Source organism: Myotis daubentonii, chromosome 18, assembly GCF_963259705.1.
Source record: "Myotis daubentonii chromosome 18, mMyoDau2.1, whole genome shotgun sequence".
NCBI lineage: Eukaryota > Metazoa > Chordata > Mammalia > Chiroptera > Vespertilionidae > Myotis > Myotis daubentonii.
Genome location: NC_081857.1, coordinates 15,585,000 through 15,608,785, shown reverse-complemented (window position 1 = coordinate 15,608,785; position 23,786 = coordinate 15,585,000). Strand labels below are relative to the sequence as shown.

General features: G+C 39.7%; 1 protein-coding gene and 1 non-coding gene across 14 annotated transcripts in view; one reads left to right on the top strand and one right to left on the bottom strand.

Annotated features, from left to right (window-relative positions):
- Nucleotides 1-13,030: 13,030 nt before the first annotated feature.
- Nucleotides 13,031-23,786, bottom strand: part of RPS6KC1 (ribosomal protein S6 kinase C1) — a 141,640-nt gene continuing 130,884 nt past the window's right edge. For 10 of the 13 annotated variants that reach the window (XM_059674156.1, XM_059674160.1, XM_059674161.1 and 7 more), the window contains 3 exons: nt 22,394-22,476; nt 21,274-21,369; nt 13,803-14,766 (listed from right to left, as the gene is read on the bottom strand). In XM_059674156.1, the coding sequence (XP_059530139.1) occupies nt 14,656-14,766; nt 21,274-21,369; nt 22,394-22,476 (290 nt within the window). In that variant the 3' untranslated portion in view covers nt 13,803-14,655. Of the gene's footprint in view, nt 13,155-13,802; nt 14,767-21,273; nt 21,370-22,393; nt 22,477-23,786 lie in introns of those variants that run through there. The other 3 variants (XM_059674162.1, XM_059674163.1, XM_059674159.1) reach the window with 2 other exon arrangements.
- LOC132221481 (U4 spliceosomal RNA) lies at nt 16,787-16,927 on the top strand. Its single transcript, XR_009450013.1, has one exon. It is a non-coding gene; the product is annotated as a U4 spliceosomal RNA (small nuclear RNA).

Below are 23,786 nucleotides of genomic sequence, written 5' to 3'. Positions count from 1 at the left end.
TTAGTTTTGACCTGTTTTGCGAGCACATCTTTCTGGAATGCTTTAATGGATATAACTCTATTCATTCCTAATTCTATTTTTCTTCCAATAACTGTGTATGGGACTTGATGTGGATTCTTATCTGTTGTGCATTTTTATGTGACATTCGTTTTCCTAAACTGTGAGAATGAAGCAGGTTAAATTTTAAAAAGGTCTAACTTCACAGAGCTCCCTCTTCTGTTGTTTTTGTGAAGTGTTAAAAAAAAAAAAAAGTACATCTTGCTTTCTGAGATTTCCTGGCTGCTCTCCCTTCCTTTGAACTGCGCCTTTTCCTTGTCCCTACCCTGCTCCATTTTGATCCATTCCCAGCAATTTCTCCTCACGCAGGGCCCTGTCCTAGAAGGCAGTTCTGGCAGGTCAATTTTGAGAGTTCAAAGGGCCAGAGCCTTTAATCCCTCTTATTTCGAGCTCTTTACACTTCCCAGGTGTTAGAGTGGGCAAAGCGCCTTCACCTTCGGCTGCTGATCTCAAATTGGCCCACTGAGCTTCAGTGCTCCGGTTGGCTATTTGGGGCTCTCCTGTGCTCAGATTCGGTCAGAAGCCACACTGCTGCTTCTTTTCGTCTCCCACATGGATGCCTATCTCATGCAAGTCCTGTGGTCATTGGTATTTTGTCCCCTACTGCTTGAATTTTGGGATTCGTGTCATCTTGTCACCTCGTTGTGTTGTAATGTTGTCTATGGATTTTTTATTTTGCCATCTATGTGGGTGGCATGCTACTGCCATCACCACCTTCCCAGGATCAGCATCTTTTTCTTTTTCCTTTTTAATATATTTTTATTGACTTCAGAGAGGAAGGGAGAGGGATAGAAACATCTGTGATCAAAGAGAATCACTGATTGGTAGCCTCCGGCACGCCCCCTACTGGGGATCGAGCCCACAACCTGGGCATGTGCCCTTGACCGGAATTGAGCCAGGGACCCTTCAGTCCCCAGGCTGATGCTCTATCCACTGAGCCAAACCAGCCAGGGCAGAATCAGCGTCTTTTAATTCAAGCTGATTTTTTCTCTGTACTTTGTCTTGATTCCGTCCTTCAGCTGACCCAGGAAGAACTTGGCCTCAGCTTGTCAAGAGTCCCTGTAATGTTTATATACTTGTGTGCCTGTGTGTGGTTGGGAGAAGTGTGTGGGAAGGGGATCATGGGTGAGGTTGCTAATTGGGGACAGAGCTGCAAAAAGTGAGACACAGACCCTGCCTTGGGAGCTTATAACCTAAGAAGCCAACACGTGTCGCTCAGTGAGGCAGGACTGCACCACCCAGTTGCCAGTCCCAGCTCTTACTAGCCTGCCGTGCCGCTTGGGAGAGTCAACTTCTTGGGCCATCAGTCCCTCCACTGGTAAAGCACAGAGCACATCCCGTGCCCTGTCCATCCGCATTGGTTGTGGAGAGGAAAGGCGATAATGGGAAGCATGCGTCATCTGGGGGCAATGACCTGCGGGCGTCCTGGGGACAGGAGCCCCTCATTCTTCATCTGTCTCTGCCCCTCAATGCCTCGCACACATTCTGAGCACACATTCTTTTTTTGCAACTTCAAAAAAGCACAAACAGCCCTATAATGTGATAATTAATTTTAAAAGCTCCTCAGCGTCGTCAATGATGACAAGAGTCAATATGCCCATGTGTGGGGGCTGGAGAGGCGAGCCGCAAAAAGACCCTTCACATCGAAGAAGTGGCCTTCACTCCAAGTGTCAGCCATCAGAAGACACGGAAGAGCTGAGTTTTTAAAATGCATTTTTTATTATTCAGCCTTCAGCAGAAATGTCACCTTTCTAAAGCAAGCTGTTAGCATGCGCTCTCCGTGCCAACTGGGCGCCTCTGAGGAGCGGGATTTTATCTCAGCGTTTTTAGTGATTTGTGTTTTTCTTTCAAGGAGCTCCATGCCTTAAGGCACCTGAAACACTAACAGCACAAGAAGGTGAGGTTGCGGCAGGGGCAGACTCCGGCAACGTGAAACAGGGATCTTTGCAAAACGGGCCCCGGATCAGCATCAAAGTCGAAGCCTGCAGCCACCCTGTCCAGCAATCCATGTCCTCTCCGTGCCACTCACTGTGTTCTGGGGGGGCTCCTTGCTTGAAACCATATTCTCAAAGAAACTCTGTTTTGTGACAGGGCCCCATTAGCAGGCTCAGCCACATGACAGGCCTAGGAGCAGCCAGCACAACTGCCGGCGACGCTTGCCAATAAGCCAGATGCTGCCACATATTGGCATCTGGGTCCTGGAATAGCAACCATGTTCTCAGTCTGGCTAGGGATTCTGACCCTCGCTACAGAAGGAGACAAAGGAAGGAAAGAGAGAGACGGAGCAAGGGGAGGGAGGGCAGCCTGCGGAAGAGTCTCCTGGTAATTTCCCGACCATGGATTTAGAGCTCCCACAACAAAAGACTGGTTGGAAAGCTGCTACCAGTGCTGCAATGGGCGGGAGAGGTGGAGATAGGGAGCACTGGAAACCAGCGAGCTGTTCTGGCACCTGGGCAGTGGGGGTGGTTGATTCAAAAGGAGACAGCTGCAGCAGGCAGCACCGGCTCCCCCTCCGCTCCCTCAAACCCTGAGAGCCCCCGGAGGAGATGAGCTACTGGATAGAGCTGAAATCTGCGGCAGAGGGACAAAGAGTGGCCACACCGGAAGGTGTGCCTAGATTTACAGCACCAGGAAGGCCAACTAAATGGTGAGGGTGAGACCGGGACCAGCAGTCTCACGGAAATCCTTACAGTCGAGACAGGTGTGACCAGGTGTGACAGGGTGCAGGCAAAAGGAAGCCCTGTGCCTGGAAGTGCCTTCGGATACTACGGCCATACCGGCCTGACTGAGGCTTCGGGTCCTGCTGGAGGCATATTAGGTGGACTATGGCCCAGGTGGGGTGAGTTGAACTGAAGGATGGATGTTAAGGGCTGGAAGTAAAGGAGAGAGTGAAAAGCAAGCAGCAGTTCTTCTCAAAATATCAAGTTCGTCCACCATCCCCTCACCCATGGCATGTTTGACAAGAGTAGCCTTACACTTGAAAGACAGGTTATAGGAGCAAGAGAATGAGAGACTGCATGGTCAAAAGTCCTGGCCTCTGCAGTTGGATCACTGAGGGAACAGCCTCAATGGTCATTTACCGGCGGGCAAACTGGCTTCTCTCTGTTCAGCAGACACTGTATTCCCTAGCCAAACCACACGGGTGTGCCTCTGCTCATAATCAGTGTGGATGTTAGTGGGAGCCTCTGCCCACCATTAGAAAAAAATGTGCAAAGCATGTCCTTATTGATGATGGTTTAAGCAATAATGTCATTTTTTTAATAAAAAGAAGGAAGCACGTGACTATTGAGGGTGAGTCAACGCATAGCAAGAGCACAGAGAGGAAGCAACTGCACTGAAATCCCACCCACTAAAAATATGAAAGTGTCCACACAGTTTGCAGATGCTCACAGAGAGGACAAATATATATATATATATATATATATATATATATATATATATATGTCTGATCATATTCTATTTCATTCATAATCTCATCTAATAATCTTGAGACCTTATAAACAAAAGTGGAAAATAAGAAGACAATGGGTCACCCATACTTCCCTCACCACCACCCACAACACACACACTTAAACTTCAGGGACCATCCAGTAGATTTCACTTTGCTTCCCTGAAGCTTGATGCCCATTTTCAAAAGGCAAAACCAAGTCTACCCAGACGCACCCCCAGCTGAGTCCCTCGGTTACAAAGAGAACACAGAGCAGCTCTGCTGCACATCAGAATCCAAGGAGAACATATCTTTCCCAAACTTAGAGTCTTTAAGTTCAGATTTTGAATAATGCAGGGACTAAATACTAAGTTTCCATTGTGGCTCTGCCTGAGGAGAAAAACTCAACAATACTAGTATACAAGTAATCAAGGTAGTTATAATTGTAATTTGATGTTTATTCTATCTATGGGTTATCTGACTCCAGAGAACTACGACAGAAGTGGCCAGTCTCTTGGGGGAAGAGAGCCATGCTCCCCGCATTCTCCTCCTTTTGCCCCTCCTCTGATTTTCCTCTTTATCCACTTGGCTATTCCCCATGCCCTTTCCCTTTCTCCTTGTCCTCGTTATCTATCTTCTCCTGTCACTCGTTCCCACTGACACAAGGACTCCTTGGGACAGCCTCCTGGAAAATATGCTAAATCTTCCAACTCAAAACACCACAGGGAAGGATACTCATGCTCATACAAAGTAGAGGTGATAAGATGACATTAAATTAAGCCCGTGGTTCTCAAACTTGATTGTACATCAGAGTCACCTAGAAGAGCTAGAAAAACATTGTTGTACAGGCCCCAGAGTTCTAATTCGTAGATTCAGGACAGGGTTCAAGATATGCATTTCCTACAAGTTCTCAAGTGATGCTAACCTTAATGGTCTGGGGATCACTTTTTTTAAATTTTATTTCCCTGACACTTTATTATTTGGGAATAATTTCAAACCTAACGAAAAGTTGCAAGAAGAAAAAAAATCACCTTATTTTCTGACCCAGATTGGGACCACTTTTTGAGAACCACTGAACTAAGCAAAGTATGTCAGAGGTTTGGTATGAAGAGAACAATCACCTGGCAGGACGCAATGCCTTCTGAGGGCGAGAGCGGAACACTCCCCAAATCGAAAGCAAACCAACTAAAAAAAGCAAGAGGTGGGAAGAAGTGTCACGAAATGTGGAAGAACGTGAGTTGGGAGCCAGGAGTTTTAAGTTAAGCTCTGAATAGTAAGTATCATTATCAGTCAAAGGGGGAGTGTATAAGCTCTCCTGGTTTGTCTCTCCGGTGCTTCCTTGGGGGGGATTTGACAAACAACAAATCCATCATCTCCTGGTATAAACTGGCTTCGAGAAAAGGGGAAAGCAATTATTTGATAGGGAAACTACTCTGTACACTTGAGAGACCTGGACAAGAGGATGACTCTACACCCACCTTAACTCAGGACTTCATCTCTTGCCTGAATTTCTGTAATAACTCCTAACTGATCTTTCTGACTCTATCGCTTTCTCTCCAAGTTATTCTCCATTCTAACCCTAAAATTATCTTTTTAACAGCAGGATGCAATACTGTCAGCTCTCTAAGAGCCTTCACTAGTTCCCTACAACCTAGAAAATGATGTCCAAATATTGCAGCATGGCATTTAATCTGGCCCCAATTTATCTTTCAAATCCCTGTACCTATGAGCTGGCCGAAACAGAATTCGCTCAGCTTTACCTTTGCCCACCTCCATGCCTTTGTACACAACTGGGTTTTTGTTCCCCTGGATACTTTCCTTCTCCCCAAACAAAATCTTGGGGTGGGGGGGAGTCCTTATGTTTAAAAATACGAATCTAACTTCAAGGTTTTGCCCCAATACAGGAAGCTTTCCTGCAGCTCCTCAGATCTCTCCTTTGTGTGCTCACCATACCCTATTTGTTCCTTATAACACAACACTCTGCCCTACTTATTATTTATGCTTTCTTTCCCCTGGGTTTTCTAAGGTCCTTAGAGGCAGGCACCATGTCTTTTGTTCAGTGACCGGAGAAGCACATAGGTGGGAGGGGAGTAGATAAATGGAAGATGAAGAGAGGAAGAAGAAGAAATGAGAAAACAGTAGGAGAGCGTGGTGAGGGGGAAAGTTCAGTTTTAAAGTTTTCTTAGTCATTCAGAAACTTTTGGCTGAAAACAGATCCTCCAAATATCTAACATTTTATTTCCAGAACAATCCCAAGACACTGAGTAGCTGTACAATATTTCTTTTGTTTTGCCAACACTACACCTCCCTTTCTTCTTGTTTTCTACCTATGTTGCTACTGAGTCAAATAAATCAGGGCACCTCACCTTGTGGTCATTATTTTGCCACTGAAACTGGCTCAGATCCCTTTAAATCTATCCAATCTCCTTTTATATTAATGGGGGGGGGGGTGGTCAAACTCCTACCTTGTGGATTAGCTTTAGGAGGAATTTGATTAACATTCCTCAAAGAGTTACCTTTCTGATATAAATTCTTAAGATCTACAAAACCAGAATGCCAGCAACTCTAAGTATAACCAAAACCTGGTTCCTTTGTCATTTTCTTACCACATTCAGTAAGAGGTATTTCTGCCCAAATAAATCAGCAGCTCTTCACAGACACTCATGGATTCTTCCTTTGCCAACAGCTGTCTTCACCAAGGAGGTGGAGATAGAACTGACTCTAGATAAGCTTGTCACTTAATCTTTCCAAAAAGACAGCATCTTATTTCCTGGGATAGCTGAAATAGTTTCAATTTCTGCCTAACTCTTCCTGGAGGAAGAACAAAGATTTGCACTACCGAAAAAGTTAAGAAAACATATTTCACTCATATGTGGGATATAAAACTGAAATAAACAAATGAACAAGACAAACAAATGAAATGGTAGTCACCAGAGGGAAAGGGGTATAGTAAAGGGTAAAAGGGGTCAAATATATGGTGCCAAATATTTTACTTTGGATGGTGAACACACAATGCAACATACAAATGATATAGAATTGTTCACTTGAAACCTATATCATTTTATTAACCAACTAGTGGCCCAGTGCACAAATTTGTGCACACTGAAAAGAAATTAATTAGAATACTTTAATATCGCTATTCACCCTTTCTCTATAATAGAAGTATCAACCAAATTCACAATCACAATGACAGATCGAAACACAAGTGTTATTGGTGCCAGCGAGAGCATTATATGTATTGTGCATGCGCGAGTCAACTTAGCCTTTTATATATAGAGAGAGAGAATAGACTTGCTTAATTAGACCTGCTTTCTGATTTAACTAAACTTTTTTTTTTTTTTGGAATATATTTTTATTGATTTTTTTACAGAGAGGAAGGGAGAGAGATAGAGAGTTAGAAACATCGATGAGAGAGAAACATCGATCAGCCGCCTCCTGCACATCTCCCACTGGGGATGTGCCCGCAACCCAGGTACATGCCCTTGACCGGATTCGAACCTGGGACCCTTCAGTCCGCAGGCCGACGCTCTATCCACTGAGCCAAACCGGTTTTGGCATGATTTAGCTAAACTTTTTCCAGCCCAGTGAAGCACCCCAACTTCTCTTTCAGATAATTGTCAGCAACTCAGCAGTAAATATCAACACGAAGCAGATTATTATTGTAGATCACGTAGGGAGAAGAAAGGGTAAAATATTTAACTGCAGCAGTGTTTGACTACATTCTGTGCAGTGAGAAAACCTGAAGTCATTTTCAAGGTCCATCATTTCTTACTTCTTTTCAGTCAGGTAAAGTTTCTAAGCTTTCTAAATCTCTGTTTTCTGGCTAATGAAAAGAAAAATAGGATTCCACTGAATCTCCTATCTACCTACTCCAGGACTTCTGTGAGGATCAAATGAGATGAGGCATGGGAAAACACTTCACAAACATTTGGTTAAAGTGTAAAATATTTGCACCTGGCTATAAAACAAGCCGTGTTCCTGGTCTGAAGAAATTCCAAGGAGGCTAGTTGCTAGGGAGAGAAAGCCAGGTGTTGCTATGTGACATCATTACCCAGTGCCCATAGCAACTGCTTCAGGGCTGGGCTGGGCTGTGGGCCGCATTTTGTGCCATGGCAGCATCGGATGCAATTTGGTGGGCTATCGCTCTGGGGTGATGGTGGGGTCTGTGTCCCACTTGGGGGAATCCGAGTGTTGCTTTGTTGGCACCAGGTCTGCGGTGCCATTTCTCTGTAAATGGCCAGTGCGCGTCACGGCAGCTCCTGCATTGAGTGTCCGCCCCCTGCTGGTCAATGCATGTCATGGAAATTGGTTGAACAGGCAGAGGGACACTTAGCATATTAGCCTTTTATATATATAGATGTCACTCCAATAAATGTGATCATTTTTTTAAAAACCTAGCTCAACAAAGAAGACATGTGGTCCAACACACCTGACAAGTGCATTACCCTGGACCACCTTACTCAACTTTCGTTATTACACCTCCACAAATTTTCTCTGCCTCAATTTTCCCCTGTAATGAGATCCCTGAATCAAGGAAAGAAGTCAGGTGATAGGAACAAAAAATGCACAGCTATACTAACTATGCATCACCATTATCGTAAATTTTCCCCAATAGGAAGCTTATACTCTGGTTTCCTGTTTGCTGTCCTTCAGAGAGTAAGTGATGCCAAGTCACAGAAACCCATAGTACTTTGCTTCCCATTTCCTTACAGCTATTCTATTTACAACTTTATTTCAAAATAGCTGACTTCACAGCTTTTGCCATTTAGTAACCCTTCAACATAAAGATCTAATATGAAATCCTTAAAATGAACTGAGTAGACATCAAATACTCAGAAGTCCAAATTACCTAGACTGGTAGAGGTTAATGTTCAGCATTAAATACAAACAGAAAGTATCAATTTTGCACTCTGATTATGCCTGCCAAAGAACTGAGTCAAATAAACACATAAAATATGATAGATGAGGGCAATAGGGTAGGAATACCATCACGGTTATTGAGAAAGGTCTAAGAAGTGGGCAAAGGTAGGTGTGTCTTAACCTCCTTTCACCTCCACATACTTCTATCTGGACCTTCAACTCTCCTTTTCCAGTGCAGAGTTGACTTAGAAATAACCTTTTACTATTTCATTCTATTTATAATTTTTATAGCCACATAACCACTAAGGGCTGTGCTACTGAGTGGGTATATGGCAGCAACCCAAGTATCTGGGATTACTAGAAAAATAATTATAAGGACACAGTTAAGTATCAATTTAAGATTTTCATTAACCTTGTCTTTCTACAATTTGGTTTATCAAATTAGTTCACTCTGAAAAATAGAAAATCCATCATGTTTGTGGAGCTTGGAATTCACCTTCCTTTTCGTTCTATAGGTAAGGAACAGGTCTGGAATACTGTTATTTGATTAAGGTTAAAGTCTAGTTCAGAGGTCAACACTGGAGTTAGCTGCCTCGAACAACCACTTCACAAATACAACTAAAAGACGGAACGGACATCACCCAGAACCACATGAAAGCTGGCTGAGGGGAAATTCTTCAACTAGAAGGAAAGAGAACAGCATACGAGACTCAGAGGAGGCGCAGTGCGGAAAATACAAAGGTGCGGAGGTGTGCGCGGAGTGGGCTGGTAGCTGAGGGCACGGTTGTCATTTTCAATCGGGAGGGAGTCTCAGATTCTGGGCTCCAGTTCTGGGCGAGTCTCTGGGGACCCAGACTCGGACAGGAGAAGCGGGACTGTCTGGCATCGGTCGGAACGCGAGGGCAGCTTTCTCCCTGAGGTTTGCAGCAGTTGCTGGGACTCTGAGGGGCAGAGCCTATGGGGACGGGACTGAGAGCAGCCATAACTGCTCCCTCCGCCCGCCCTGTTTGATCCCCTGCGACCCGCCCCGCCCAAGCCCTGCGCAGAGCCATTTGCCGGATAGGCTCAGGCAAACGCTAGATTAGCACCTCCCTACAGGACAGAAGTTTTCCCACTGCAGACACAGCTGATTCTCACAGCCATTTGGCCTGGAGGTCAAATCCCCCTAGTATTAACTACAACAATCAAGGCTTAACTACAACAAGACTGCGCACAAAGACCACTAAGGGGTACACCAAGAAAGCATAAAAAATGCGGAGACAAAGAAACAAGACAAAACTGTCAATGGAGGATATTGAGTTCAGAACCACACTTTTTTTTTTTTAAATATATTTTATTGATTTTTCACAGAGAGGAAGGGAGAGAGATAGAGAGTCAGAAACATCGATGAGAGAGAAACATCGATCAGCCGCCTCCTGCACATCTCCCACCGGGGATGTGCCCGCAACCCAGGTACATGCCCTTGACCGGAATCGAACCTGGGACCCCTCAGTCCGCAGGCCGACGCTCTATCCACTGAGCCAAACCGGTTTTGGCAGAAGAACCACACTTTTAAGGTCTCTCAAGAACTGTCTAGAAGCTGCCGATAAAGTTACTGAGATCCTCAAGAAATCTAATGAGACCCTCGATGTTATGATAAAGAACCAACTAGAAATTAAGCATACACGGACTGAAATAATGAATATTATACAGACTCCCAACAGCAGACTAGAGGAGCGCAAGAATCAAGGCAAAGAGTTGAAATGCGAAGAAGCAAAAAACACCCAACCGGAAAAGCAAAATGAAAAAAGAATCAGAAAATACAAAGATAGTGTAAGGAGCCTCTGGGACAGCTTCAAGCGTACCAACATCAGAATTATAGGGGTGCCAGAAGATGAGAGAGAGCAAGATATTGAAAACCTATTTGAAGAAATAATGACAGAAAACTTCCCCCACCTGGTGAAAGAAATAGACTTACAGGTCCAGGAAGTGCAGAGAACCCCAAACAAAAGGAATCCAAAGAGGACCACACCAAGACACATCATAATTAAAATGCCAAGAGCAAAAGACAAAGAGAGAATCTTAAAAGCAGCAAGATAAAGAAACTCAGTTACCTACAAGGGAATACCCATACAACTGTCAGCTGATTTCTCAACAGAAACTTTGCAGGCCAGAAGGGAATGGCAAGAAATATTCAAAGTGATGAATGCCAAGAATCTACAACCAAGATTACTTTATCCAGCAAAGCTATCATTCAGAATTGAAGGTCAGATAAAGAGCTTCACAGATAAGGAAAAGCTAAAGGAGTTCATCACCACCAAACCAGTATTATATGAAATGCTGAAAGGTATCCTTTAAGAAGAGGAAGAAGAAGAAAAAGTTAAAGATACTAATTATGAACAACAAATATGCATCTATCAACAAGTGAATCTAAGAATCAAGTGAATAAATAATCTGATGAACAGAATGAACTGGTGATTATAATAGAATCAGGGACATAGAAAGGGAATGGACTCACTATTCTTGGTGGGGAAAGGGGTGTGGGAGATGCGGGAAGAGACTGAACAAAAATTATGCACCTAGGGATGAGGACAGTGGGGGGGTAAGGGCAGAGGGTGGGGTGGGAACTGGGTGGAGGGGAGCTATGGGGGGGGAAAAAGAGGAACAAATGTAATAATCTGAACAATAAAGATTTACAAAAAAAAAAAAAAGTTTAGTTCAGCGGTTCTCAACCTGTGGGTCGCGACCCCTTTGGCGGTCGAACGACCCTTTCACAGGGGTTGCCTAAGACCATCCTGCATATCAGATATTTACATTACGATTCATAACAGTAGCAAAATTATAGTTATGAAGTAGCAACAAAAATAATTTTATGGTTGGGGGTCACAACATGAGGGACTGTTTTAAAGGGCCTGAAGGTTGAGAATCACTGGTGTAGTTAGTCTATTCCACAATCCTCAAAAAAGAACCTGAAATACCAGGCTTTGTTACCCAGAGCATTTAGATATGCCAGAGGTTAAATCAACTACTTCTAAGAAGTAAAATGACCCACCATAAGCCCTGGCATTTGCTATAAAGTAATTCAGGTGAGTCCAACAAAGATACTATAAGGGGCCCATTGAGAGGCAAAGAGCCTTTCAACACTATAGTCAGGTTTCTTTGTTTGGATTCATAAATTATGGGCAAGTGACTTCAACCGGGGCAGACTATGTGTGGGGTCCTAATATAGTGTTACTGGTCATAGCATGAATATTATTTATAAATTTTATACTCTTCAGTACAAGCATCATTTGAAAGAAAAACTCAAACTTGGTTCACAATTAATCTGAAATAAAATAGGGTAGGAAAAGCTGGAGGGTCAAAACACAACAGGAATTGTAGCTGTTTAAAAATTTTAAAAGGCGGGTTTAAATAGATTACCGAGAGTTCAGTTATAACAAGTTGAAAAGATCTGTCTCAAAAAGTATTAACTGGTGTCATAGTTAAAACAAATTGCTAAAATGATGGCATTCTTTTTTAATCTTAGAGAGCTTAACTCACCCCACTATGAAATAGAAATGGTAGATTTTCCTATCATAATCTTAAGATAGGTGACAATATACCATATTATTTGGCAACCTGTTAGAAAAAGCTCTCTTATAAAGAGCATAGTAAAATAATAGTAAATAACTGATGATTTCACATAAAAATATAAAATCAAATAAAAGCATGGACTCAAACTGATGTTTGTACATCAATGTTCATAATGACACTGTTCACAATAGTTAAAAAGTAGAAACACCTAAATGTCCATTGCCAGGTAAATGATTAAACAAAATGTGGTTTGTACACACAATGAATATTATTCTGACTCAAAAAGGAATGAAATTTTGATATACACTATATCACGGATAAACCTTGAAAATATTATTCTCAGAAAAACAAATATTGTAAGATTCTGCTTATATGAGAGACCTAGAAGAGTCCAGTTCATAGAGGTAGAAAGTAGAATGATGGTTACCAAGGGCTGCAAGAGGGGAAATGGGAAGCTATTGTTTAATGGGTATAAAGTTTCAGTTTGGGGTGATTAAAAAGTTCTGAGATGCATAGTGGTGATGGTTGAATAAATATGTGTACTTAATGCCACTAAATTGTATACTTAAAAGTGGTTAACAGTATGTATACCATACCACAATAAAAAAAATACATCAAATGAGAAATACTAAGTGGCAAGTTCTTTTATGATCTTGGCCCATATGACACATGCTCAAAAAAATACAACAACAAAAAAGCAGTATCGGCCACAGCCTTAGAAATATTAATATTTCTAATATACACCATCAAACAAAAACAGATTTGGGTTCATCAACCCAAAGCCATTTATCTTGTGTGTTCATTACTAAAATAATTAATGTTCATCATTAAATCAGATTATGAATACTGCATTTACATTAAGCACACGTTCCAACCAACCAGAGAGAAAGACAGAAACTGAAGCAGTGGAATTGTGTCAACACACTGACACAGCAACCATCTGTTGACATTACTGTCCTCTGAACCCAAGGGACCAAAATCATGTGGTAGGGCTGGGAGCTTCACCTTAGTTGTAAAGTCCTACTTTCATGTCATAGGGCACTTCTGGAAGGAAGCTCTGTAATGACCAGCTCTAAGTACTTGCAGATTTCCTACTAGTCCTACCAGGAAGTCATTCTTGTGTCTCACCTGCATGAGTTCCTGTTATGAGGCCAGGGGGCTGGTGAGTTGAAATCCAGTTCCAGGGAGTGATGTCATCTTGATTGAGCTATGATCCTGCTGACCTGTTCCCCATCCTGGTGTTGTTGCAGCCCTTCAGCTGGGGTTCAGGTTATAAGGGGACCAAAAAGGAAAAGGGGGGAGTAGGATAAGAGAAGAAGGAAAAATGCTTGCACATTTCCTTTGTTTCACACTAAAGCATTTTCTGCTTCCATTGAATTTGATGGGAGGACCTGGCCATTGGCAGATGGCAGATGCTCTTGGAATAGAGGTGGGCTCTCACACATATCTCAAAAATACAAAGGATTAAAACATACAGAAAGCTTTCATTCTTTCTGGTAACTGCTAACTTGGGAATAGTGACTTATTCTCTTTTCTTTGAATAAAGTTTAAAAAAAAACATGCATTAACACTTTTAAAACATTTGTAAGTTGTAAATAATGCATAACCACAGGACCTATCTTAGCAACATAAAGAAAAAATACAAATGTTTGGAGATGTTCAAATACTCAGATTCTTTCTACACAATGTCAAGTAGATTAGGAGGTCAAATCTGGAAATCCTGCCACTATAAGTAATGAAATAGGATTGCCATTCAATTCCATTTAGAGGAGGTCCTTTGGTTCTTAGTATACCAAGTCAAAAACTAAAATGAAGTCAAGCATAAGACAGAGAAATTGCTAACTTTTCGATATGAATGGAAGAGAAGCCTTTCTTTAAAAATAAATGCAATTAAATGAAAGACAGATTTAATTTTTTACCACATTTATTTCACATCATGATTTCTTAGTCCTTATTAAGTTGATACAATTTGGGGACATAAATACTCCCTCTTCCCTTTTTTGTTGCATATGTATTAGTAGGGGTAGGAAGAACAGAATATTACAGAATAGGCCAGGGAAGAGGAAAGATAGTGTCAAAGAGAAGAGAGCGTTTATATGAACCCTTCCATAAGCAGTACCAACCAACCATGTACAAAGTTGACCCCATGAAGCGTTTTCTTTCCATGTGGACTTCTGAAAGCATGAAACAATTCGGGATTATATTCAACATATATTAATTATACAGCATCGTGGTGCAAGTTTCCTATCAGACATGATGAGTATATTCTTTTTTCTCTCACTTTTTAATCTCCACAGATGTCATTATTCATGAAGCACTTTTTATATATTATTCAACAAATATTAATTTGATCATATAAACCAATCTTGGTTAGCAGAAAGCGTGGTTAGCTGCCATGTAAAGGTCCTCCTTTCAAGTAACACTTGATTGTACACTTGGAGTTTCATACCAGAGGAAGTTCTTGATGGGCATTCCTTTCAGTTGGGTTTACGACTCATCTGCAACACTAAGTATAGTTAAAAAAAGATCACACCTTCATTAAAGGTTTGTACAAAACAGCCTCTTGCAATGTACCGATATCTTGTCCAGGTGGTAACTGTAAGGAATTGTTCTCTTTTAGGCTTTTTATCCTCCATTTCCTCTCAAGGTCTTTATCCCAATGCTTTGGTGCTTCCAAAGAAACCGAGGCTGCGCTGCCTCTGTGCTGGGGATGCCTGCCCAGAGAAGGTCAGAATGCATGCAAATAACCTGCATTATGTTCATCTCATCAGTTCTGCCCAATCCACAGGAGTAAAAAATGGGTGCGATTTGATATCTTCAACACCAGCAACTCCAGCACCAAGACGCTCCACAGGATTGAACTGTAAGAGCTAAGAAAGAGGATTTAGTGACTAACAGGAATCCAATGAGCAAATTAAAGGAAAACAAAATATATGAAAGGAAAGTGCTTGTAAATTCAACCCCAGCAGCAAATGAACATAACAGCCAATTGACTATCTTTTCTTAAAAGGGAGCTGTGTCTAACATCACTCTAGTGGTGGCTTTTCAACTGATTTGAAACATGACCTTGAGTGGCTCACTTTGTTTCTCTCATCCTCATATAGTTATACTTGTGAATTTCCAATTCCAAAAGTACAGTGTGACATTAATTTGATATTGCACCAAATTCCGAGAGGTCTGTTACTCCTTTCATGATTTGAAAGGTTGGGCGGTACAGTAAGTCTTTCAACCCCTAGTGGATTATATGTATACTAGGTCTAAACTTGACCGAAAGTCTGAATTGGCCAATTCATATTCCAAAATGTTTTCCTTGGAATAGCCTACTCACATAGAATAATTTGCTCCAATGAGTAAAACGTATTTTGACTTATTCAGTATCAGAATTTATGTATAAGTTAATAATATTATATGCAATAAAATTGTTGAGTGTGGGAAAATACAAGCAGTCATATACAATTATTGTAGACCATAGGCATGCTGGAAGAACGTGTATTGAGACATTCACACATCCTCAAATTTTTGTTTCAACAGCTTTACCAAGGAATAATTTATATAGTATAAAATTCACCTATTGTAAGTGTACAATTGAATGATTCTTAGTAAAGTTAGAGTTGCAAAACCATTGCTACTGTTCAGTTTTAGAACACTTTGACACCCTAAAAAGTTTACAGATAATCCTCACTTCTATCCCCAGCCCTAGGCAACCACTGATCTGTGTTCTGTCTGTAAACTCGGCCTTTGTGGATATTTCATGTAAATGGAATCATAAAATACGTTGTCTTTTGCAGCTGCTTTCTTTCACTTTGCATAATATTTTTGAGAGTCATCCATGTTGTAGCAGGTATCAACAATCCATTCCCTTTATTTCTGAACAGTATTCCACTGTTGGCTGTACCACATTTTGTTAATCTAGTCATCAGGTTAATGGACATGTGACTTTCCAGGTTGAGGCCAATGAATACACTTGCTGTTAACATTTGTGTATATGTCTCCTTGTGGACTTTCATTTCTCTTTTGGGCATTCCTAGATGTGCAATCCCAAAGTCATGTGGTAAGTTCATGTTTAGCTTTTACTGCCAAACTTTTCTAAAGTAATTATACCATTTTATATTCCCACCAGTTTCTCTACATCCTTACCAATACTTCCTAGCATCTATCATTTTTATTATAGCCCTTCTAGTGGGTATTAGTGGTATCTTATGGTTTTAATTTGTATTCCCTAATGACTAGTGATGGTGAGTATTTTTCATGTCCTTATTAGCATTTCACATAACTTCCTTGGTAAATCTTCCTCCATTTTTATACTGAGTTGTCTGCTTGTTGAGTTTTTAAGAGTTCTTTATACAAGTCCACTTACAGTTATATGATTTGCAAATATTTTCTCCCAGTCTGTGGCTTGTCTCTTCCTTTTCTTACTAATGTCTTCAAATATAAAAGTCTTTTTATTTTAATGAAGCCCACATTATCTATTTTACTTTTTGTTATCATGTCTAATAACTCTTTTCCTAATCCAAGGTTATGAAGATTTTCCAGTTTTCTTCTACAATTTTTATAGTTTGCGCTCCCATAGGTCTATGAGCTATTTTGAGTTAATTTTTACATATGATATGAAGGGTCTTAGTTCATTTTGGTTTCACATGTGAATATTTTATTTTCCCAGCACCGTTTGTTGAAAAGACCTTTTCACCATCAAATTATCTTGGCATCTTCAGTGAAAATCAATTGACAATCATGTATGGGTTTATTTCTGAACTCTCAATTTCACTCCATTGATTTATATGCCTGCCTTTGCTCTAATAACACAATAAGTAAGTAATTACTGTGGCTTTATACTGACTGGAAATCAGGTAGTATGAGTCCTCCAACTCTGTTCTCTTTAAGATTATTTTGCACTTTGCACAGTGGCAGTACTGTAGCCAATGAGGTTTATCCAAGGCGCGATTATTACTAATGGAAAACTTAAAAAAAGATTATTTTGGATAGTCTAGGTCCCTTGCCTTTTCATGTACATTTTTGAATCAGCTAAAGGTTTCCTAATTTTGCTGATCTTTTCAATGAATCAACTTGTAAATACCTTGATTTTTCTCTTATTTTTCTCTTTTCTATTTCATTGATTTCTGCTTCCTTTCTTCTGCTTGCTTTAAGTGTACTTTTATAGTTTCTGCTTCTTAAGGTGCAAGGTAAGATTTTTACTTGAGATCTTCTTTTCTGACATAGGTGTTTAAAGCCATTAAGTTTTCTCAAAAACTATTTTAGCTGCATCCTATAAATTTTTATATATTGTACGTTTGTATTTGCTTTTAGTTCATTAAGAACGTTTTCCAGCTTCTCTTGGGATTTTTTTCCTTTAACTCATAGGTTATATGAGGCATAGGTGTGTTGTTTAATTTCCAAATATTTTTCTAAATGTTTTTATTGATTTCAGGGAGGAAGTGAGAGGTAGAGATAGAAACATCAATGATGAGAGAGAATCACTGATAGGCTGACTCCTGCACAGTCCCCACTGGGGATCAAGCCCGCAACCGTGCATGTGGCCTGACTGGGAATCAAACCATGACCTGCTGGTTCATAGGTCAATGGTCAACCACTGAGCCACAGCAGACCAGCATAAAATATCAAATATTGGTAAAAATTAACTATGACTATCACATATTTTTTTAATATTTCAGGAAAGTGTAAATTCTTTCTTGTTATAATTGGCTTGTCCACCCTCATTCTTTCTAAAGCATGACCTCATTATGAAATTCCAATAGAGGTTCATATTTTCATTTTACTGAAGTCAATTTACTTAGTTCATGGATTCTTCTATAAATTTGCAAATATAAATCTATAGGCAAAAGTATAATTGTTTTACTCATGACTATCTTGTTTATTCTGCCATTTTAAATACTATACCAGGCCACAAGAGAGATCATGCAAAGATTCCATTGCTTAAGTGAATATGTCAACCAGTGGCAAATCCAAGATAATCTTTCAACTGACAAAGCAACTGTGTCATAGTTAACCAAACGTACAGTGTAAAGTACAAACATACATGCTCTGAGGGTTCGTAAAATATAAGTATCTTCTTAAAAAACTGCATTTACTATGTTTACTTTAGTACCATTGCCTTGACTAAGATGACTGAACCATGGATTTTATGAAAGCTAGGAAGAAAGCAAGAAGGTGACAGACCAAAGAGGGGAAATCTCCCCAAAGCAGAATAATTATTTCCATATAAATCATTTTGTGGGGTTTTTTTTTAAATGGCCTCTATGACCTGTGAGGTAGTGGAAGAGGAAAGTCAAAGTGACAAATGGCTAATCATGCCAAGAGACCCCTCTTCCCTTTCCTGATGATGTTTCCCCAACCTGAGTGGTAGTTTCCTTAGGCAGGCAATGACAGAATGCTGATTTACAATATAAGCGGTAAGTACCCGCATTTGGGGATTTAACATACCTTCAGCCTAGACTCCTTTACAACTCCTTTATAATTTCTAATAAAAATGGGAGCAACAGACCTTTATAAATTAATGTGGGGAATTCTATTCTAGATGTTATACAGGGTGGGGCAAAAGTAGGTTTATAGTTCTGAGTAGGTAAAACATAGTTTCTTCTTGTATTATTAGTTATTAATTATTGCATTATTTTCCATAGAACTGTAAACCTACTTTTGCCCCACAATGTATAATAATGATTACTTCTTTAAGGAAGAGAAACAAAAATTGGCAGTTACTAGAATTCTTTAAATTATTTACCAAAAAAACTCATTTTAAATTTACCTTTTTGTGCCACAACAAATAAGATGAATCAAACGAGTAACTGTCCTTTTCCCATTGAAATGAAATGTTTTATATATCTTTGCATTAATCTCTTACTAGTAGTTCTTTTACAAAATGCTTAGGGTATTCTCAACTCAGTATTTCCAAACCGATTATGTTGCTTTATATTTTCAGGATCTTCATGAAGTACAGTTCTGATTCTTTCACTCTTCTGTACAAAAATCTCATGTTTTTTTTCTAAATTAAATACTATCACTCTACCAGGTGATGATGATAATAGAACCCCATGAGAGAATCCCAACTTATCTTTCCACACTCATCATTATATTCATTCCTCCACTTTAGATAAACCAAATTGAGTCTTTCAGACTTTTTCTTTTTTTGTGTGTGTGTTTTTTTTGTTTTTTTTGTTTTTTTTTTTTAATTGCTTAAAGTATTACAAAGGGTATTACATATGTATCCATTTTATCCCCCCGCCCTAGACAGTCCCCTAGCCTCCCCTATCACCCAGTGTCTTATGTCCATTGGTTATGCTTATATGCATGCATACAAGTCCTTTAGTTGATCTCTTACCCCCCTACTTCCTGCCCCCCAACCCTCCCCGGCCTTCCCGCTGCAGTTTGACAATCTGTTTGAGGCAGCTCTGCCTCTGTATCTATTATTGTTCAAAAGTTTATAATGGTCTCTATTGTCCATGAATGAGTGAGATCATGTGGTATTTTTCCTTTATTGACTGGCTTATTTCACTTAGCATAATGCTCTCCAGTTCCATCCATGACGTTGCAAATGGTAAGAGTTCCTTCCTTTTTACAGCAGCATAGTATTCCATCATGTAGATGTACCACAGTTTTCTAATCCATTCATCTACTGATGGGCACTTAGGCTGTTTCCAGATCTTAGCTATGGTGAATTGTGCTGCTATGAACATAGGGGTGCATATATCCTTTCTGATTGGTGTTTCTGGTTTCTTGGGATATATTCCTAGAAGTGGGATCACAGGGTCAAATGGGAGTTCCATTTTCAGTTTTTTAAGGAAACTCCATACTGTCTTCCATAGTGGCTGCATCAGTCTGCATTCCCACCAGCAGTGCACAAGTGTTCCTTTTTCTCCACATCCTCTCCAGCACTTGTCGTTTGTTGATTTGTTGATGATAGCCAGTCTGACAGGTGTGAGATGGTACCTCATTGCTGTTTTGATTTGCATCTCTCGGATGATTAGTGACTTTGAGCATGTTTTCATATTCAGACTTTTTCTTTATTTATTCCACCTAGCTTCTTCTCCCACATCCCACCTTGTCATGCTGAAAACCTAAGGCTCCACAAAAATAACACCCACTACACAAAATTTTCCTAATACTACCACTGTATCAACAATAACCCCTCTGTATTTTCACTTGCCAAAGTATTCTTTCAACCTATTTGGCAGCCTTTATCACATCCACCTGCAATACAGTTTTTTTATGTCTTACCTTTACAACTTATAGCACTATGCCTTGCCTACATTTGTTGAATGGAACCAAAGTCACTCTTCAAGAGGATACTAGGTATTTCTCTTCTTAATATGTTATATTAGCCCTCCCTCCCCTTTTAAAAAAGTTCATTTTCCCTGATTAAAAAAAAATTCATGTTTTATTAAACAAAAACTTTAGTTCTTATGTTTATCAAACAGCCTTTCCCTTTGTGTTTTTCATAAAAGTGTACAGATCCCAGGCCTGACAGTTATTGCTGATCTGCTGTGAGCCTATCATACCACAACACTGACAACCCTCAGTGTACTCACCAAATCCGTTATTCAAAACTAGAGGAGCATTTTAAATGTAGGGAATCAATTTAAGAAGCTCACCAGAGTTTCAAGCCTCCCTCTGGAATACTAAACTTAAATTATCAACTATCTCTTTCTTCAAAGCCACCAAAATATGCACTGACACCAATGCCCAAGTTCCATCAATGGATGAAGCTAACTAAGAATGATCTAACTGGGCAAGATTTTCTAACACCATATCTCCCCTATGCAACCTGAGGAGCCCATTTCTAAGTTTATAAATATGAATTAAAGATCGAAAATAGCTATTCATAAATAGTTACAAAATGTAATAGCAAAAGTAGAGCAGCTCCAGACAAGCTAAACGCAATTCTTAAAAAGTTACACCTACATAAATATATAGAACTAGATGCTCAGTGCATGAAATTCGTGCATGGGTAGGGTCCCTAGCGGCTGCTGGCTGCCGGCCACTGGCCAGGGCCTTCTTTTGTTCCACAGCGCCCCCTAGTGGTCAGTGCACATCATAGTGAGCGATCAAACTCCCAGTCATCAAACTCCTGAGGGGACACTTTGCATATTAGGCTTACATATGATTGATAGATAGATAGATAGATAGATAGATAGATAGATAGACTAAATATTAGCCTAGATTTTTGAGAGAAAAAAATTTTAATACCAATAAGCTCACCAATACTTAGATAATAGCATAAACCTGAAGATACACAGTACTAGTTCTGAATTTGCAATCAGTAATGGGTCTTTCTTGCCCAAAATTAATTTCTTTAAGGTTTTGGAGCTGCAGGCTCTCCTAATTTGCATGTTTGACACACTTGGCCAATAGGTCAATTAAATTACCTGTTGAATGAGTGAGCGAGCCTCTTCAGAGACACATTCTGGCATGTTCAAAGTAGTGTGAGTAGTTATTCCTGCTGGATGGCACTCAACCAGAGTCTGAAACAATCAATCAGGTACACTTCTTACCCAGGATTTATGGACAGTGAGTGCAGAGAACTCAGCAATGGTCTTAACTGGGGGTGTAGTAATCAGCAGTGCCACCTAAGCAGTTTAAGACGAGGGCTCTAAGCCTATAGAACTTCTAACTGGAATGAAGGCAATCAGATAAATCACATCATAAGCTTATGCTTCTAGCCCTTTTACCTTAGTTATAAAGTGGCTCATAAGTAGAAGAGCTTATATTTATACATAAAAACTAAAAAGGGACTTTAGATAGCTCTAAATAATTTTAATGTATTAAAAACCTTCAAAATTAATAATATATACGTATATATATGTATATGTGGCACATTATGGTTTAAATGTATGTATAGGTGGTTTGTAAATTCCACAACTATCTTGGGAATTCTGTATTATCTACATATTTAAGGTAGAGGACTACTTATAAAACTGACTGTTCCTCTGTTTTCTTCCCAGGAGGCAATCTGCACAGTACTCTATTAAAAGTCTACTAACCTCAAATATCTTACTTAAAAGTTATTGATCAGAGAGAGCATAAATTCTGTCCTAAAGCTAGAACAGATAGGAAAAAATTATAGTATTGAGAAAAAAGAGGTTACCATTTATATCTACATTAATTTTCTTTAAAATGAGAATTCCCTCCTGATTTCAGACAAAATGTTTAAAACATCTAAAGAATTATAATACATCCCGATATGAACCTTACAGATTTAACTCTATTTAAAAGGAAATCATGGAAAATAAAAAGTATTTAGTCTTATACCAGTATCTTACTGTGTACTGACATTGTGACATACAGAATTTTACCATCGATTTATTCAGTGCAATAGAACTCTAATTTCTTTATCTGAAATCTTGATAAATTTACTGCACATATATATCTCAAAGTTTTTCTTACCTAGTCTCTGATCTAAAAATTACAGGCAAAGGCTAAATGGTCTCAATTTGAAATCAAGGTAGCATCTGGGTAAACTTATTAAGCGTCCAGGTCACTGCTTACCTTGCCAGTGAGAAGTTCAAAGAGGACAGCACCCAAACTCCACCAATCACAGGCTTCAGTTTCTTCAGTGATTGCTCCAACCTCTAAACACACCAAAAAAGGTTGATATTAAAATTCCAAAGGTCAATTAAACTTTCAAAATTAACATGTATTAGCAAGGTGACCTTTTTAATGCTGAGAGAGCAAATACTAAATACTACTGGGCTTTCAAAATCCCTGAAAGTTACTTATCCTTTTGATCACCTACTGTGGTTGCATATTTTTTTTTTTTTGATGCAGTCATATATTAAATGGAGACATTTTTTCTGTAGTTGATAGAGGGACACCTTCAAGATACTATACTTAAAAGTTACATGAATATACTATATCAGCATTTTGCTTAATTTTTCAAATTTGAGAACGTGTAGCCAACTCTACCTAAGAGGTCATGTTTTGATTTAAAAACAAAGACTCTACTTTCAGAAGGAACTGCAAAAATCATTTAAAGCAGTATTAATTATCCTTGTACAGAGAGGTGACACGCCTTGTCCAATGTCACATAGTAAATCAGTAACAGAACTAAGACCTAGTTCAAAGTATCACCCTTCTCCTATATAATTGTTTTCAACTAAAGGAGGAGCATGTGCAATGCAGATTCACCCACTTTGTTATTACAAGTACAGAGAGATATGTTGTTTTAAGCCACAACTGAAACTACTGGCTAAAATAAGTGATTTTAGAGTGCCTACAAATTACAATTTTATCTATGTTAATCCCTCTCTCATCAGCACAAGTTCCTTAAATGTAATAGGAATTCTCAGGTGTCATCTTTCAGGTTTCTCCACAAGTCTGCAAAAACTCCTCATTTCACCATTTCTGAGGCTTTTAGCCCTTAAGTCATGTTCAATGTATTTTTACCCTTTCCTAGTGACATTCAATTAGTTGCAAAGCCAAACACACACAAACACACACACACACACGTATCTGTGTATATATAGGCACATTCTTATGATGGAATACTACTACATAAGTATAGGGAGACGCTCTAGAGTTAAGCCTCGGATTGACCTGTGGCAGAGCCACAAACAAGTCCCAGCTTAGAGGGCAGAGCCCTCTTAGCATAATTAAGCTTGACCTTACGGCCACCCCCTAGATCAGGGGTGGGCAAACTTTTTGACTCGAGGGCCACAATGGGTTCTTAAACTGGACCGGAGGACCGGAACAAAAGCATGGATGGAGTGTTTGTGTGAACTAATATAAATTCAAAGTAAACATCATTACATAAAAGGGTACGGTCTTTTTTTTTTTTTTTAGTTTTATTCATTTCAAACGGGCCAGATCCGGCCTGTGAGCCATAGTTTGCCCACGGCTGCCCTAGATCCTTCCTGGGTAGCTAATGGGCTGTGGGAGGTGC